Raw genomic sequence first — 19193 nt, 5'->3', positions numbered from 1 at the left:
TGGAATACTACTCAGCCATAAAAAAGGAGAAAATCGTCCCATTCCCAACAACATGGGTGCACCTTGAGGGTATTATGTTAAGCAAAATAAGCCAGACAGAGAAGGACAAACTCTGTATGATTCCACTCACAGGTGAAAGATAAACAAACACATGGACAAAGAGAACACATTAGTAGTTACCAGGGGAAAGGGGGGCGGGGGGGGGCACAAAGTGTGAAGTGGAGCACCTATAATATGACTGACAGACAATAATGTACAACTGAAATTTCACAAGGTTGTAACCTATCATAACCTCAATAAAAAAAAAAATTAAAAAAACCCAGCTAATTCCTAAACCCAGATCTTCTGAATCTGAATTTTGAAAGAAGCCTGGGAAGCTGTATTTTTTGTTAATTTTTATACCACTGCAGGTGATTCTTATGGTCAGGCAAGTTTTAGCAAATATTGATCCATATCTTTTTTTTTTTAATCAACGTCTAGACAAGCAGCAAAACAGAGTAAGATATAACATAGAAGCAATCCTGAAATATAACTATCTTTTTTTCTAGTGAATGGTGAAACAGGCTGAAAAAGATTATTGGTTCTCTCAAAACAAGAACAGGCGAGAACAATTTGCCAAAGGGGAGTACAGAATAATAAAGAAATAGTGACGGATGTGTGTAATATGGTTTTCAGCCTCTATGGCATTGGCCCTCAAGAAGAGGAGATGCAATCGTTGGTGGCTCTGAGCGTACTTGTTTGCTAGGCCTACCATAACAAATTACCACAAACTCAGTGGCTTAAAACAAAAGAAATTCATTCTCTCACAATTTCGGAGGCCAGAAGTCCAAGATCAAGGTATTGGCAGGGCTGTGCTCCCTCCAAAGGCTCTAGGGGAGAACCTTTCCTTGCCTCACCCAGCTTCCGGTGGCTCCATGTTCTTTGGCTTGGGCCTGCATATAACGCCAATCTGTGCCTCTGTCTCTTCATACGGCCTTCTTCTCCATGTGTTTCCTCTTCTTCTGTCTCTTATAAGGACATGTGTCACTGGATTTAGGTCCTACCTGGTTAATCCAGGATGATCTCATCTCGAGATTCTTAAGTACATCAGCAAAGACCCTTTTTCCAAACAAGGTCATATTCACAGGTACCAGGGTTTAGGGCTTGGACCAACCATTTTAGGAGGAAGGAAGGAGTTCACAGTTCGACCTACTACACTGAGTGATTTATACTTATTGAGGAAGCCCGTATGATACTCCTACCTACATCAGTGTATTTAGAGCATGTTCTTATTTCAAAGTTCCTCACAATGACAGAAGTGTGTTTATGAATGAATTCACTTGTCTGAGTCATGTGTATTTTAAGAAGCATGCCTTTGTCATTTCAAAATAAGACATGGTATTAAAAAGCTACATATAGTAGACAAAACCACATTCAGACAATTATGAAACTGCAAAAAGTTTTGCATCTTTTTCAGAAAGAAAATTTCTAAGCCCTACGATACATCTATCACAAGAAGAGCAATATGGAGGAAAACAAACCATTTTAGTGATTTCTGCTGCTATTCCCCTTGGGAAGTGTCAATGCCTCAAGTTTTATTATAATTAATGTTTTAACAGAATATTTTGTTTTCCCAGGGCAAAAGGCAGGACTAGCTGATATTGCAAGAATATGCAAAGTAGCTATTAGAAAAAGGAATAGCTATAGATACATAAATATATGATGAGGAGTCTGTAGTTAATTAGTGAACATCAGGCACTTAGAGAGATAGAAAAAAATACTTTAAGATAGATACAAGGGCAGGATGGATACATAAAGCAGTGTGGGGTGGAAAACAGCATGATTGCAAAGAAAAACAATGGATGGTTGCTGCATAATTGAAAAACTTAAAGGAGCAGATCTAAACAGCAGCATTTCCCTAAGTTACATCCACCTAGAGGTTTCACAAATTCTTTATTGAGAAGAGACTCTCATCAATAGAGCAACTTAATAATATTGGTAGGAATTACTGGTGTATTTAAATGTTTCTATTTTGCTTGACTTTTCAAAGTGTGTAGTTTTCATTCTTCAGAGGGGGTTCAGTTCTTGTGAACTAAAAGTCCTCCGTTCTTAAGAGAGATTGAGGATGACATCTAAACTGGATGGGCCCCACTAAAACTTTATTCAAGATCCTGGTACCAGGGCCAGCAGGGTGGCATAGTGGTTGAGTTCGTCTGCTCCACTTGGGTGGCCCGGGGTTCGCCAGTTTGGATCCCGGGCACAGACCTACACACCGCTCATCAAGCCATGCTGTGGTGGCATCCCACATAGAAGAGCTAGAAGGACTTACAACTAGGATATACAACTACATACTGGGGCTTTGGGGAGAAAAAAAAGAGAGAGGAAGATTGGCAATAGATGTTAGCCCAGGGCCAATCTTCCTCAAAAAAAAAAAAAAAACCATTCTGGGGCCAAGGATGAGTAGACTGATTAAGTGGTAATCTTATAAAATGGGACTTGGGCAAAACTTGTTTCTATCAGAATACAACACTTGCCTTCATAAAACTCCAGTCTTTCTGATCACTTAAAGTGTCTGCACTACATCTGGAGTGATACTAGCAACACATCTTAGATACGAATTTGTGAAATGATAACAGATTACAAAACAGAGCATCTAAATCCATCAGTTTCATTATCAGTGTCCATCCATCTCTATCTACCGTGGACACAGACGTCTCAGACTGCCCAGTCTTTGCAATAAGAGCCAGCAAAACACCCATGTATCATGGCAATTTACGGTATTGTCTTGCAAATTCCGATAAATACAATTACAGGCAAATGAACTTTATTATCTTCCTCAAAAAAAAAAAGAAGAAAAGAAAAGAAATGAAAGAATATACAGGATGAATATATTCAAGCTTTCCTTTGTAATGTGAAGATTGAACTTATTTTATCTGTGTTAAAAATGTTAGAGAAAGCCAACTGGATAGTTATTATGTGGATTAGTTGACTTTTTTGACCAATCAGGCTACCATCTCATCTTTCACTTAATTTCATTGTGGTATTTTTGTTGGCTTTCTCTAACATTTTTAACACAGATAAAATAAGTTCAATCTTCACATTACAAAGGAAAGCTTGAATATATTCATCCTGTATATTCTTTCTTTTCTTTTCTTTCTTCTTTTTTTTTGAGGAAGATTAGCCCTGAGCTAACATCTGCTGCCAATCCTCCTCTTTTTGCTGAGGAAGACTGGCCCTGAGCTAACATCCGTGCCCCTCTTCCTCTACTTTCTATGTGGGATGCCTACCACAGCATGGCTTGCCAAGCGGTGCCATGTCTGCACCCGGGATCTGAACCGGCGAACCCCAGGCCTCCGAAGTGCGATGTGCGAACTTAACCACTGCATCATCAGGCCGGCCCCTCAGCCTATATCTTCTTTTGTACAACTTCTACACCCTTATCCACGGGGGACACATTCAGAGACCACCAGTGGATGCTTGAAACCACGGATAGTACTGAACCCCAAGTATACTATGTTTTTTCCTACACATACATACCTACAATAAAGTTTAATTTACAAATTAAGCATAGAAAGAGAATAATTAATAATAAAATAGAACAATTTATAACAATATGCTATAATAAAAGTTACTGTAGATCTTAACAATCTCAGCATACAACTTTTTTTCTTTCCTTATCAAGTCACAAACTTTCACCTTGTCACTTGAAGGAAGCACTTTACAGCTTCCCTTGGTGTATCTGAATTGCCAGCATCACTACTCTTGGACTATGGGGCCATTATTAAGTAAAATAAGGGTTACTTGAACACAAGCACTGCAATACTGGGACAATCGATCTGATAATTGAGATGACTACTAAGTGACTAATGGGTGGGTAGCGTCTACAGTGTGGATCCGCTGGACAAAGGGATGATTCCTGTCCTGAGTGAGACAGAATGGGATGGCAGGAGATTTCATCATGCTGCTCAGAACAGCATGCAATTTAAAACTTATGAACTGCTTATTTCTGGAATTTTCCACTTAATATTTTTGGACCACACTTGACCGAGGGTAACTGAAGTTGCAGAAAGTGAAGCCACAGGTAAAGGGGGACTACTGCACTAATAAATCCAGGAGTGAAATATCTCAAGTTATATTTCAATATAGGAAGGGACATTACTTCTTGTTTGTCAAAGAAAAATTCATAAGTGGCATATATTTAAATTCTGTTCATTCAAGAAAAAGGTTAGAAAGCCCTCGCACCCCCAGCCTTTGTTAACTGAAACGTAAACAGAATTCCAAGAGCGGAGGACCATTCCTTTGCATCTATTTCAGTAATAGAAGGGAAGCAGTTGGGTCTGACAAATTTTGCTACAGATTCCTCAATCTAGGCAATGATTATAAATTCATGCATTTAATTAGAACAGTGATAATAAAGTTGATTTCCAGATGACTCATTTTGTAAACCTCTGGCCATTAGCCTTCCAGCTGGAGTGGGCCATGTGCTGCCTTCCCGCTGACATCAGTGGAAATCTTGAGTCAAGATCAAAGCCACTTTATGCCTCTCTGACCTTTCTGCACAATGCACAGTGGGGCCCGGTTTCTCAGCTCAGAATTTTCAGATTTGCTTCACTGTCCCCAAGGGGTTACCACTTGCAGACAATCTACGTGTAGATATTCACTGAAGGTCCTACAACCAGCCCATTGGTAATCCCAAGTCTTGAATTCTAGTTTTCAGTTGGTTTCCTGACCTAGGTCCCAAATTTCAGGAAATCTTATTCTGGTTGACTCACTGAGGCTTCAGTGAATAGAGTCGGAACCCCAGCAGGGTGGAGGGGCAGTGCTCATTTTGCCCCTAGAAGTCTGCCATAGGCTCATGTTCCTCTAAAGATGCCCTTTGAGAATCAAACTAGAGAAAGGATCCCTTACCTTGATAGTCATGTCTGCGCTGGATGTTTCTGTGGCATCAGAGGTTGTGTCGTCTCCCTTTAGCAGCACGTTCTCCCATCCGACTCCTGAAGAAAAACCCAAAATAGTGCCATTTGAGCCAAGTGCATTCAGCTGGCATGGATAGACATTTAACTGTCATTTCACAGATTCCAATCCCATGTGACTTGTAAAGGAAACTGATGATAACCCACAGTTCACCTGCCTGGCGCTTATTGGGGAAACTTCCTTTCAGAAGTGTGGGCAGTCAGCCCCTCCGAGTTTGGAGTCTGCTGTGTAACTCCTGTATCTTACAGACAGTTCGATTCCTAGCCCAGAGTGGAGAAGAGGTTGGAATGAACTCCTCCAGAATCCAGGCCTCCATACTGACGTCTTATGTGGGGCTTAAAGTGAATCCCAGAACACAGAAACACATATCTGAATCCAACTCGACACCCAATAGAAATGACTCCAGCTTATTCACTTTCCTAGATTCCACACACCTACTAGAAATAACAGAGTTTACACTCACTTTTAAAATCTAAATATGCTTTCTCGCCAAGTCTTGATAAACGTTAGTGTTCCTTTTGTCTTAAGCTGTCAGATGATCTCCAAGAGTAGACAACTGGCAAGATACAAGGTTTTGCTCTCTCCAACCTCAAAAAAGAGATCAGAGACTGGTGTTCGAAAATACCCAGGAACTCAATATAGTAAAACTACACTAATTCAGATGCAATTATGTGTGCAAATGGAGGTGGAATGGTCTACCTTAGTGAAAAGTTTGAAGTATATTTATTGCAAGTCATTTCCTTAAAAGCTAAAAAAGTAATACTTAGTAGAGCTTTTCAGAGTCTACTTGAAAAGCAGATACAAATTTTATAATTGGCATAATAACTGCCTGTTTGGGTGTGACTGCTCATATCCTAATGTATTACGAAGACTGCTTTCTTTCTTCTTTTTTTTTTTTTTTGAGGGAGATTAGCCCTGAGCTAACTAGTGCCAATCCTCCTCTTTTTGCTGAGGAAGACTGGCCCTGAGCTAACATCTGTGCCCATCTTCCTCTGCTTTCTATGTGGGATGCCTACCACAGCATGGCGTGCCAAGCGGTGCCATGTCCACACCCGGGATCCGAATCGGCAAACCCCAGGCCGCTGAGAAGCAGAACGTGCGAACTTAACTGCTGCGCCACTGGGCCGGCCCCAAGACTGCTTTCTTAAACAGGTTAAAATTGTCTGTGTAATAATTGTTCACATGATCAATTTCCTTAATTTTCCCTAAGGATACGTCAAGGACAATATTCATCCCGGACCTGTGTGAATAACCCAAATTCCAAAATTTCAACTCTCTAGCATTATGTTAAATCAGGATTGGCCCACTTTTTCTGTTTGCCACGCAGCAAATATTTTAGGCTTTGTGGTCATGCTGTTTCTGATGCTGCTTCTCAAGCTGCCACTGTAGCAGAACTAGCCACAGACAACATACAAACAAATGGACATGACTGGCTTCCAATAAAACTTTATTTACAAAAACAGACACCAGGCCAGATTTAGCCCATGAGACCTGCTTTACCAGGCTCTGTGCTAAATCAAGAGACCAGAGATGTGGACAAGAAAAACTGCTATACTTCAGCATTTTTGTAAGGACCAGTGGGACAAACCAGTGATGGAACAAGAGTTGTTTTCAATTACATGACACTTCAAATCAACTAATATGAATTTAATTAAATTTTAATATATCAGCATTGGTTGCATTGCCTTCTTTTATTATTTGGATCCTTGAGAGCATCATTTTACAGGACATATGTACAGTCGATTATTCAAGATCCATGCACTGCAATTTATTGCAAGGAGCAAACAGCTGTCTTTCACTGGGTTGTAGAAATTGGGTCTGTTTGGTGACTTGCCCTACAATTTCCTCTCAAGAAATTGCCGCAAGGAGATTGTCAGCTTCATCTTATAGGCGTGTTTCTGGGAGAGAAATCTTTGCTCCTGTGTGAATAAATTATTTCCTTGACACATCTTGCATTCAACTAATAGCTCCTCCTGGTTTAAATCACAGTTGGTGCCCGATGGACCTGGCTGGCAGAGACACATAGATGTTGGTACGATGGATAATTATATGATAGTTATAAAATAGTTTGAATTGTTGTTCAGCAAATATTCATTCCCCTCCTCTCCACTGTGGGAGCAATTTTCTTCCTTGTTCCACTGATGTTTGCTTTGGCCAGTGGAATGTTAATGGACATCATGTAAGCCAAGGTTTGAAATGGGCTTGTGTGGTGATGGTTGCCCTCTTATACTTCTATAGCACGAGAAGGATATTCCCCAGTTGGCCTGCAAGGGAATGAGAGTCATAGGGAGCACACCTGGACCCAATCTGCACATTGGAGCTGCACTGAGTCTAGCTCAGCCACCCCCAGCCCCACGGCCTATGCATGACAACAAAAGCTATTGAGTTTGGGGATGATTTGTCAAGCAGCATTATTGTAACAATAGCTAACAGATACAATCTATCACAAAAATTATAGATGAAAATCATTTTGGATAAAATACGTTTATCTTTAACTATGCAAATATAATTCCCTTTGTTGCATAAAAATTTCATTACATGTATTCATTCCCATCTCTTTCTATATATTATCCCATTTGGGGAAGAATCTTTTCGCTATTACAATCATTCCTTTTGTAAGCAATACTATTTTTATTAAGGCATACACGGCCATAGGAAAGATATGAAGTATAAATATATATGTAGTCTCAGAACTTTAGCCTGCAATCAAGAAAACACTTCAGATTAGAAAGTATATCATTTCAAGGCAGAGTGAGAGAAAATAGACATACTATTTTAATTTAAAAATGTTATTAATCTTGATAAGTTATGAGGACAGAAAAATGTTATTTTAAAAGCTAGAGGCAAGATTCCTTCTAGGGGAAAAACTGTGTTTTGGACAACACAGCAATTTTATGGACAATTTGTGTTTGAAAAGATGGGTCCCACATCATGGAAGGAGAAGAAAAAGGAAGATGTCCATTTAGAAGAAGGGAGAACTTGAAAGAAGTTGGGATAAGAATTTGCAGGAAGAAATCACCAGGGGGCAATAAAAAGGATTTTTGAGAACAGTGAAATTTAAAAGTCAATTTTAAACTCTTGATCATGCTGTGTTGGGATGTAATTCTCCCCTCACTCTCATACCTTCCGTGGAGATCTGCTCTACACCACTGTGTTGGTACTATTTGGGGGAAACTCAATGAGGTCCCACATTTGGACCTCAGGGTAGAGAGAAGAGAGTGGCCATGTGCACATGGGAGCTCCCTGCCACAGTGGAATCTGAGGAGGACATCATGATAAACATCTTGGCGAAGGTACTAGACCTGCATACTACACATGACAGGGCCATGGGTCGATTTTATTTGAAAACCAATGTGCAAGAGATCCTTTCATCTTGGGGAATTGGAGATGCAAGAGGATAGATATTTCTTTATAGGATGATGCTCATACATGTAAACATGGCACTTCCATTCCAAAATGGTGATTTCCACTCCACTAACATGTAAGTGCATTGCACCACAAGTGGGCAGGGGTAGCTTAGAGCGCTCGTCTGAGATTCCTTCCGCTCTAGGGTTATCAACCGCTTTCAACATTGCCGTCATGTCCAAGTTCCTGAGGTGAATTTCCATGCAACTAAGATCCATGATTTATAGCTAAAGCACAAATACTGAAACAGCTCAGATGCGTAATTGCAAAAGACAAAACATTCCACACTCATGTATGTCTATTATTAGTTAAATAAGCACCATAACCTCTGATTTCAGGGGAAGAATATATACAAAGAAACTGAACTAATAATTTCGACAATAGTATTTATATTATTTGATAGGGTACACACATAGTTCACATATTATATTTCTATATACTGTACTTTCAAATAACCATTTTTCTCTTATATTCCCCCTTCTCTCTTTGCTCAAACTCTTATTTATACCTTCTTTGGGGAATCATATTTTATATTATTCCTACAATCCCTAACAATACTACTATTTTTATTCCATTTTTAAAAGACTGGATCAAACCTTCAGGAAAAAATAATATCTTTCTCGCAGAAGAGTATACGTTTGCACTTCCCTGTAGTGGGAGAAATTAAGACCTGTCTCCTTGAAGCTGAGCTATGCTTATAAACACTCCATCAGGGACAGTTTTATCAAGATCTTTCAGGAATAAATAAAATCAGTCACTAGCATCTCTGGTCTCTGTTCACAGGACGCACTCTGCTGACGGACTCCACCCCTCTCTCTATTGATTTCTGCTGGGAATAGTATGTGTGGGGTCGACAGGGCAGCACAAGAAAAGGAAGGAGGCTGAGCTCAGGGCCCGGCTGGAGAAGTCAGGGGCACGCACGAGGACCTGCAGGAGAAGGAATTGGGCTGGGAGCAGGGGAGTCTGAGGGCTTGACTATAGTAACCTGCGGACAAAGGGCTTTGTGTGTTTGAAGCAAGGGAGACAGGACTCGACTGAACAATGAAGAGGACATGCAGCTAAGGAGGCGTGTTGGGGAAGCAGCTGATGGCATTCCAGAGAACAATGGCTGACGTCCTTAGTTCTGATCCTGGGTAGTACTAAAAAATAAATAAAAACAAAGGGTCGGCGGCCCAGAGGGAGAGGGTAGCACTGCACTGCACGGGAGGGCGCTGGCTGTCCCCAGACTCCCTGGAATCACTATGTGTCACTAGGTGAAGGCAGAGTAAGAAAGAGGGAAAGACAAGTCAGCATGGACCCTTATGTGCGAAAGAGGAGACTTTCATTCTAGCTCATCTATCCATACAGATTTTAGATAGATGGTTGGACAAAGCGGGTGACTGTGGTGGTCATTAGTGCTGCTCACCCAGTACTCCTAGTTCTTGCCTCCTGCAGACACCTAACAGAATTTCACTTCCCGGCCTCCTTAGAGGTGGTGAGGTCATATGACTAGTTCTGGTTGAGGGGCGTGGGCAGCAGTGGCGTCTGTCACTTCGGGGCTGGCACATTTAATTGCTGATGCGGGATCCTCCAGAGCACCCCTCCCCTCTACCACGGTGAAGGGCAGTGTTCCAGACAGTGTGATTCTGCTGGCCTGAGTCCCAGCGTGAGGGTAAGGCAGGGCAGAGACACAGCCAACCCACAGAGGCCATGTACGATGAGTGAGAACTAACCCTTTATTGTTTTAAGCCATGGGGTTGAGGGCTGTTTATTACAGCAGGACAGCCTAGCCCAGTGTTAGGAGGGGAAGGAGTCCTTCCAGAGTTGCCTTCCTTATCAACCTCCAGTGCCTGTTACAGAAAGTTCTTTAGATCAATCTGTGTTCTATCCTCTGAATCAACTGTGCCATCTAAATTTTGTCTCCTCAACCAGCTTATAATGATCCATACTTTCTACTTCTTGGGGGTCACTCTGTTTCCATTGTGCCCAGTGCTTATTGCACAGGTTACTTGCATCTCATGAAGGATTTAAGTTCTAAAGACCAAAAGCATAATTCTGCATAGTCAAAACTGCCCTTGAAAATTCCTTAAATCTCCCCTACAGTCCACTTTAGCACCGTACTTCAGAAAGCCCAACAGAGCCACTTTTTGTTCCAGCTTTGGAACAGACCGTTTCCTCTATTAAGTACCAGATGATGCTACTGGCTTGTACCAAGAATCACGATGTACAAAAAGTATGGATCTTGAGACTCTAGACTTCCTCAGGGTTTAGAGATGCTCAGACTAGGAGAGATAGGAAGAGCTGAGACCAACTGTGGGAACAGCACAGTAACACCTCCCTTGTCATCCTTACACTTGGGCATCATTTAGAGTGCTTTTAGCTGCAGGTAACAAAAAGCCCATTCAATGAAGCCTTAAGCGGAAGATTGACTGGCTCATGTAACAAGAATCCCAAGGTAGGTGGTTAATTCAATGGCTCCATGGGCTCATGGCCTCAGTTTGACCTCTCTGCAATTCTCTTGACTTTCCTCTGGTCCCAAGGTGGACACAGCAGTTCCGGGTGTCAGGAAAACACCCAGGGGCAGGAAAAGGGAGGCGTAAATAAGCCTTCCACAGAAGCACCCTCCCCACACACCCAAGCTGACCCCCAAAGGTTCACCTGTGAAAAACATAGCATAAATCTATTCCTAAACCAACCCTGGAAAAAAGGAACTCAACTACCAAAATTGGCTTAGAGCGAATTAATCAAGTTTACCCCCCGGGTCGGGGAGGGTCTCAGCCTTCTCTGAGCACACAGCCACCTGAAAGATGAACAAAGGAACAAAATAGCATCTTAGCTGGCAAGAAAGAAGGAGGCAGGTTGATGGCCGTTGGACAGGCCACCAGCAGAGTCTGTCACAAGAGGACGTGCACATTGCTGTAATGGCAGGCAGAATCACTGCTACTTCGTAAATTTCTATTTTTCTTCTTTCTCTCATTATTGTAGCTAGAAATATACACTCAAATTCATATAAGTACATTGGTGATGGTGGGCCTCAGTCCTGCCTTCCACTGCCAGCTCCCTGGTGATGACGTCTTAGTTCAGCCCCAGACTGACATCTTGACCTTCTCCCTCCACCGTGAACGCACAGGCACAGCCCTGAGCATTAGCTCCACTCATTGGGACGCTCATTAGAGCCTGAGCAGGGAGAGCCCTTGAGTGTGTCTGTCTGACAGCATTTGCCCATCAATGCTGCCTTAGAGGGCCCTTACCAACCAGCTTGTAAGCATGTGTGGGCAGGGACTGGGCCTGATCCCCAGATGGCCTCACCCAAGTGTCTGTTAAATGGGAAGTATTTGTTTGGGGCAGCCAGGTTTGAGGGAGGGGAGCTGCAGATGGGGCCTGGGTAAGAGCAGAGAGTGCTCAAAGGAGAAAAGAGGTGGGCTAAAGAAAAAGGTGTGGAGGGCATTGGAAACAGCGCCACTTCTGAGCTCCTTCACTCTAGACGCTGAAGAAACAAACAGCCTGTCATTGGTCCTGTCCTCCAGAGCCAGGCAAGGCCTGGTAGCCAGAGAACTTGCCAGGAAACCCAGAGACAGAAGCCACGTGGAGTCGCCGGACATGAACCATCTGGCTGTGGGGACCCTGAGCACTTTGAGGACAGGGCTGTCCATTCACCAGCCCATCCCCGGGCCCCTCTCACTCCTCAGTCTGTACAGTGAGGGCTGGCATCCAGCAGGGGCTCATGGAATATTTCCCAAATTGAATTGGAGCTGGAAGGGACCTTGGGGCTGTCTCAGCTGCTTTCCCATCAGGATAGACATCTCCTCTACAACGTCCCCTGATGGGTGCCCTCAGCCTCTACATGCCTTTTCCTGGTCGTGTTCCTCACCACCTCACAGGGTCATGCTGATCGGGCAGGTGGAATGGCCTGTCTTAAGAAGAGGTGAGCCACAGTTTGGGGAAAAAAGATCCCAGATGATGCCCCCTGTAGCCTGGGTTAAGGAGAGAACAGAGGACACAGTGGATGGCCCTCAACTGCCAGGAGTGTACCTTTTGATTGCTGGGACTTGTGGTGGAGCCTATTCAGATGCTTCTCACCTTCTTATCCACCCTGGCTATTCTCTTCCTCGTCATACGTCTGCCACAACCCTCATCAGCCCACTGACCCAGACCGTTGTAGAACTTCGTGGAAGTCTAGAGCTCAGCCTTTTATGTTTAAGTGAGAGAACTGTGGCCCTGAGATGGAAAAGAATGTGCCAAGGTCTCACAGAAAGTAGCTGCTAAGCTGGGACAGAAAGAGACAAGATTGCTTGATTTCCTAGACCAGGGTTCTTCCTGGGACCCAAATTATATAATCCCATTTTACAGTCAAAAGATAGACCCATTGTGAAATCACTTTGCTTGATCGCGATGGAAAAAGTGGGGCTAGGGCCCAGGTTCCACCACCTCTTAGTCCTCTTCCTCATCCAAGTCTCTGCACAGAGCACCTTGGAAGGGAGACTTGGCCAGATATTTCTCTTTCTTTTAATTGCCTCTGGCTGTCTTTGGGTTTTAAAAATCTCACTTTGTTCTTGAAGGAGTTCTTAGCAGGGTGGTCATGAAAACTCAGCGGAACTTCAGAACAATGATTCCCCTTTCAACACTTGGCTCTGGGAAACCCCACCCAAGGATAAGCTGATGGAGCCTGCTTCCTCTGGATGGGAAGCCCCGCCCAGGGGCTGGAGGAGTAGAGCAGGATGTAACCCCACCCCAGCCCACCCCACTCCAGGTGCCAGCTCAGCCTTGTCCCTGAGCCCCAACTTTCTCTTCCTTGGGACTGTTAGAGAAAACAACGGGTCCAAAATGGAGTCACTCACACTCAGCCCCACAAGACTAAATATCTAACCTAACTGCAGTTTCGGCCTCTCCCAGGAGTGGAATTTTAAACCAATCAGTCTGGAATTTCCTGATCAACACCAGTGAGGTCATCTGCCTGATAAGACTCCTTGCCTTCCTCTAAGGGAAGGTGACCTTGCCTGAAATAATCTACTCTTTTAACTTCTTCTTCCTACCCTCTTTCTGCCTATAAAAACCTTCCATCTTCTACAACTCTTCAGAGCTCCCCTCTATTTTCTAGAAGGGATGCGGCCCAGTTCATGAATCAATTAATAAAGGCATTTAGATCTTCACTTTACTCAGTTGAATTTTGTTTTTGTTTTTTATTTGTTTGTTCGTTTGCCTGTTTTGGTGAGGGAGATTGGCCCTGAGCCAATCTTCCGCTTTCTTTTTTTTCTCTCCAAAGCCCCAGTATGTAGTTGTATATCCTAGTTGTAAGTCCTTCTAGTTCTGTGTGGGACACCACCACAGCACGGCTTGATGTGTGGTGCATACGTCTGTGTCCAGGATTTGGACCAGCGAACCCTGGACCACCAAAGTGGAGCATGCAAACTTAACCACTATGCCACCGGGCTGGACCTGAATTTTGTTTTTTAACAGGACAGATGTAAGGGCCAGGTTCTGAGGCCTCTCGAAGCAATGGTGGCAGGGGCATTGCCCTTCTCTTGTTCCTCTCCCTAGAAGAGCTCACTGGGGAAGAGAAAGGTCCACCTTTTGGGTGGCCAGTTATTTTTCTCAAACACACCCAGAGATCGTGGGACCCCCTCCTCCACCCAATCGTCCCTGAGTAAGGGAAGCCTCTCTGGCTGCCTCTGAGGGATAGATGCTCAGGCTGCTCAAAGATGCACAAAGGAAAACCTCAAAGTCTTGCCAATTGTGCCCCCATGCCTTCTTGACCCCACTGCTCTCCCCACCAACATGGTCACAGTAATACCAGTCAAGAGACCTGAAGTGTACTGACGACGCCCTGTAGGTCGAGGAGTATGTCTTTATGTGCATCATCTCATGTAATCCTCATACAATGCAGGTACATGAGGCAGGTACCATACCATCCCCACTTTACAGATGAGAAAACTGACGCTTAAAAGACTTCAAACTGAACTAATAAGTGTTGGAACCCTGACCTCAACTCTGCAACACTCTGCAAGCCCTCTGACCTCAGAGGCTATTTGCTTAACCAGTACACCTTACTACCGTTCAAAAGGTTACTATTTCTTTGGCTTTCAGAGACAGGGGAACAGAAACCTTGAGGACATATTGAAAAAAACAAGATTCAGAGAGGGGAAATTTTCTTCCCTGAGGTTCCCATTCAAGCTGGCTTCTGAGCTCACGATGCACAGATCAAATAAAGGTTTCATAGTAGGGCCCCTTGAGAGATATAGAGCCATGGCTGGCACTGAACCTGATCCAGTGCAATTCAGCAAACATTTCCTAAGGGTTCACATGGCCTCTTTGCGGCAACTAGGATGGGAAAGTTCTCCTTTCATACAGCAAGAGCGCTAAGGCATGGTTCTATGGGATCCCAGAACAATCTAGTTCTCCAGAGGGTGGCCTGAGCAATGGAACTTTTGAAAGATGGAAGAGGATTAAGACTCTGAAAGCACTCAGTGCCTCTGTGCTCCACCTTGGGTTTAGACACCCCACAAAAGGCCCCAGGACAAAATGTGGGTGATCTGAGAGGCAACCATGCAGAGGAGAAGAGGTGGAAACTTCCAGCACCTGGGCTGTAAATTGGTTTGCTGGTTCCTCCTGAGCTCTCCCTGTAAGCTTGCGGTAAGAAGGAATAACAATAATAACAATAATAGCAGCCATCATTTCTTGAGTGCTTATTATGTGCCCTTTGTTGTACTGTATTTAACATAAATTATCTCACTAAGAGTCAAAAACCTCAAATGAAGTAAGCACTATTTTTATCCTCGTTTTCCAGATCACAAAAGTGAGGCTTAGACAGGTAAATAACTTGCTCAAGAGCCCAAGTAAGGAGCCAAGCTGGAATCTGGTTCCGGCTCTCCCACCCCAGTGCTCACGCTGCACTACGCTGTTGCTAACACGTCTGCTCACCACGGTGCCCTCGTTTAGAAGGGCAAGACAGAACACCCCTCTTGAGACTGAGAAGATACGTGCACACGTGTACCTGCTGGCCACATGCACATGTTCTATGTAAGCAAATGCACACACACATATGTACACACAGACATCTATGGGCATGTTTGTGTGTGCACAGGCAGACCCACATATGCAAATGTGCATAACCCATGTGTGTGTACACACACGTGCATATCTGGGTAGAAAGCTACAAGTTTCTCAGCTACCATTCACTGCCTGCTCTGGAGTCTTGGACTTCCCTTTGAGGAGAGAAGACCCTTCTCTGTCACAGCATCTGGCAGTGGGTCTGGATACTGGTGTTTCCTCTGCTCTACTCTCTGGAGCACATTTTAAGCATCCTTCTGTGTGTGAAGGGGGAAGCAGACTCCAACGGCATGAAAATGAGAGCGAAAAAGGATCATGGTACAGGGTTTAAAATGAGTTTTATGAGACACTTGAGGTCCAAACTAATTTTGAGAATGGTTTGTTTTGGCTGGCCTGAACCAGTCTGCAGAAATTAGAGCCTTTTTAGGAAACTCACTTGCAGCAAACTCAAGGGGCTGTTCACAAACAGGTCCCCTGCTCAGAGGTTAGAGAACTAACAGCTTAAATCTGGTTACTTCTCAAATTAATCTGCAGATATTACCATTCAGCGGGGTTCCTCCCCACACCCAATAAAGGATTCTATTATATTCTCCACAACATCCTAATTATTAGCTTTGCCAGTCTGATTTTACTAGGCTGGAAAGATATTTGATATTTAATCCCTAAACAATGTGATATAAAAACCCAAGCCTCCATCTTGGATCCACCTTCCATGCAAAGGGAGATGCATGGACCTGCTAATAATTAAAACAGCAGGTGGTGACAGGCATATTTAGGGTCCTTAGGCTCTTGGAAGGTCAACCACCCAGTTGGTGTGCATGACTTTTCCTCGCTTGGCCATGAAAAAGATGCCATTGGACTGCAGGCACAGTGGCCCTTGGAGACATGAAGAAGCTGGTCTCCGCCATGCCTCTCCCCTCTGACTCCTCCCCTCCAGCCCCACTGCAAGTGTGTCAGTTCAGGCCCTCTGAGGTCCCCCAATTCAGATTTGTCTTCCATATCATCACCGTCATTATTTTTCAGAAACATAACTTTGGTCCCATCACTCCCCACTTTAACCTCTTCCCTTGTATTTCCATTGTGGGCCCAGGCACAGTGCTTGGGCTGGGCAGACCGAAGTGGAAAGACGTGGTGCTGACTCTCAGAGAGTAGGTCACCTGAGGTGGTATTCTCTCTGGGCAATCTGATTTCCAGCACCACTTCTTTCCTCCCTGCACTGGGCCTTCCCTGGGTAGTTGGCCAGGATGTTACATTTCTGCCCCGAATTCTGGGCACCCTGCCAGCAGAACTTCCTCTCCTTCCCTTGGGGGAGCTGTGGTGGTGTCAGGTGACCAGTGTGGGCTCACTCAGCCATTCAGAAAACCCACCTGAATCAAGTAGGAGTGTACAGGAGAGAATGTTTTAAAAAGAACATTCTGGAAAGTTCAGGAAGTTTCTTAGGGCACTCATCAGCCCAGAAGTTATAAATAGTGACCCTTCTAGCTTGTAGACATGCTTTGTTTAGTGTTAAATGACTTAGTTGCCAATATATAAAATTCATAAGAATTTATATGAACATCAAAATATCTAGTTTCTCTTTGAAAAAAATTAGAAAATTTGGCAAAACTAGGCCAAGTATCCATACCTCTACATGGTGTCAACTGCCAAGAGCTGAGTAACTATTCCTAGTTACTCATGAGATTTGCCTGCTTTGTCAGGCCTCAGTCTCTACCACACTCTACTGTTTTACTCGTGAGTTGATGTCACTCACTGATGTTAACTGTCTGGCCTCTCATGGCATCGAGTTTACAGTCCCAATCTGGTTTAATTCCTTCAGTGTCTCTCATGAAGAAGTTCAGAAGAGTTGAGAACTAATCCCACTTCAAATTCTTTTTTTGGAGCAGACTGAATTTGAACCATCAATTAGAAAATGGACTTGGACAAGCTAGTCAGTAACTCATTGATGAACTGGCAGGAGAACCACATGACCACGGCAAATTACCTCACCCCTGTAAGCCTTATTTTCTTCACCTGTAAAGTGAGAACAGTCATAGAAAACTCACAGGGTTCTGGTGTGGATTAAACGAGAACATACATGTAACTCCTCAGCTCAGTGCCAGGAACATAGGAAGTACTCGATAAAAGTGAGCGATTATTATCATTGTCTTATTGTGGCTTCACTTTTAAATCAATGAGTTCCAGGAATATGCACCAAGACAAATTGCGGCTAAAAAAAGTGTTGCCAGGAGAGAGAGCATATATCAGATCTACATAGAAGCTTCTAGTCTTTTGCAGCTAAGATCATAATTAGCACCTCTACTGGCTAGCTCAGCTAACTTTGTTTTTTTCCACAAATAGTGGTGATGATTGGTCCATTTCTTGCCCCCAAATTATCAGAGTTCTTAATTAGTCTTAAGTAGAAATGGCTTTAGCCACATAGGAATTTCTGACTCCCAAATTTTAGCATATTTGGGGGCCTGCAGGTTGGGAGTCAACTAGCCTGGTGTTATTGGCTGAATTGTGTGCTGCCTCACCCCCAACTTATTTTGTTGAAGCCCTAGGTCCCAGCCTCTCAGAATGTGCTGTATTTGAAGACAGGATCTTTTTTTTTTTTTTTTTTTTGAGGAAGATCAGCCCTGAGCTAACATCTGCCACCAATTCTCCTCTTTTTTTTGCTAAGGCTGGCCCTGAACTAACATCCGTGCCCATCTTCCTCTGTTTTATGTGGGACGCCTACCACAGCATGGTTTGACAAGCCCGTGAGTAGGTCCACACCCGGGATCCAAACCGGCAAACCCAGGCTGCCGAAGCAGAATGTGCAAACTTAACTGCTGCGCCACCAGGCCAGCCCCTAGATAGGGTCTGTAAAGAGACAATTAAGTTAAAACGAGGCTGTTAGAGTGGGCCCTGATCCAATCTGACTGGTGTCCTTGTAAGAAGAGGATGTTTGGACACAGAGAGACACCAGGGGCACATGCACACAGACGGAAGACCAGGTGAGGACACCTGGAGAAGATGGTCATCTGTAAGCCAAGGAGAAAGGTCTCAGGAGAAAGGAAACCTGCTGACACCTTGACCTTGGACTTCTAGCTTCCAGAACTGTGAGAAAATACATTTTTTTTTGTTTAAGCAGCCCTAGCAAATGAATCCACTTGGGTACCCCAGGGTCAGGGCATAAAACAGGAGAGCCTCTGACTTGTAGCTGATGGGTGTGGGGCGGTGGGCAACTTCCACAACTGGGCCCACAGCAGGGCTTGGGATCAGAGTCTCCCCTCAGAATCAGAGATTGAGGAGGAGCAAGACCAGTGATGCAGGACGGGGAAATAGGAGGTGGTCACGATGGATTCCAGAGACGGGGCCAAAGCCCTTGGCTGGAATGTGAAACACTCTTAGCAGGCAGTTTGTGCGTGGGAGGTTGGTTTGTTTAAAGGGCTTGAGTCTGAACTGCCAAGGGGCTGAATGTGTTGAAGGCAGAAGGATAAGAGATATCAATTTATTTTTATATTATTTTATGACGCAGTGTTGTTTTCAATTCAAGAGTGCTTGTGTGATTGGAAACAAACAAACCTGATGTTTCTCAAGTTTAAAAACCCACTTGGGAGTTTGGATCAACTCAGTACAGAAGTCTGGAAGCTAAAACACAGACACTGTTTGACTAGACTTTTGGGCTGCATCCATAATTTCACATCAGAGTTTTTATATCCCAAAGTCTTCTTTCACCATCATGTGCAAATTTATCTACTTCCTTCCTGGATACAGACGCAAACTTTTAAAACACTCACAACTCAAAATGACACAGGATCACTCTGGTGATTTGATTTATCATGGGG

The 19193-nt window shown here is 43.8% G+C and overlaps 1 protein-coding gene across 25 annotated transcripts in view; it reads right to left on the bottom strand.

The window, feature by feature from the left end:
- Window positions 1-19193, bottom strand: part of PALM2AKAP2 (PALM2 and AKAP2 fusion) — a 467702-nt gene that overhangs the window by 143808 nt on the left and 304701 nt on the right. For all 25 annotated transcript variants that reach the window (XM_070594973.1, XM_070594981.1, XM_070594978.1 and 22 more), the window contains one exon: window positions 4888-4973. In XM_070594973.1, coding sequence (XP_070451074.1) covers window positions 4888-4973 — 86 coding nt within the window. The remainder of the gene's footprint in view (window positions 1-4887; window positions 4974-19193) is intronic.

This window comes from Equus przewalskii, chromosome 26, assembly GCF_037783145.1.
Source record: "Equus przewalskii isolate Varuska chromosome 26, EquPr2, whole genome shotgun sequence".
Lineage (NCBI taxonomy): Eukaryota > Metazoa > Chordata > Mammalia > Perissodactyla > Equidae > Equus > Equus przewalskii.
Note: the sequence above shows the minus strand (reverse complement) of the source record. Positions and strands in the feature narration are given on the sequence as shown.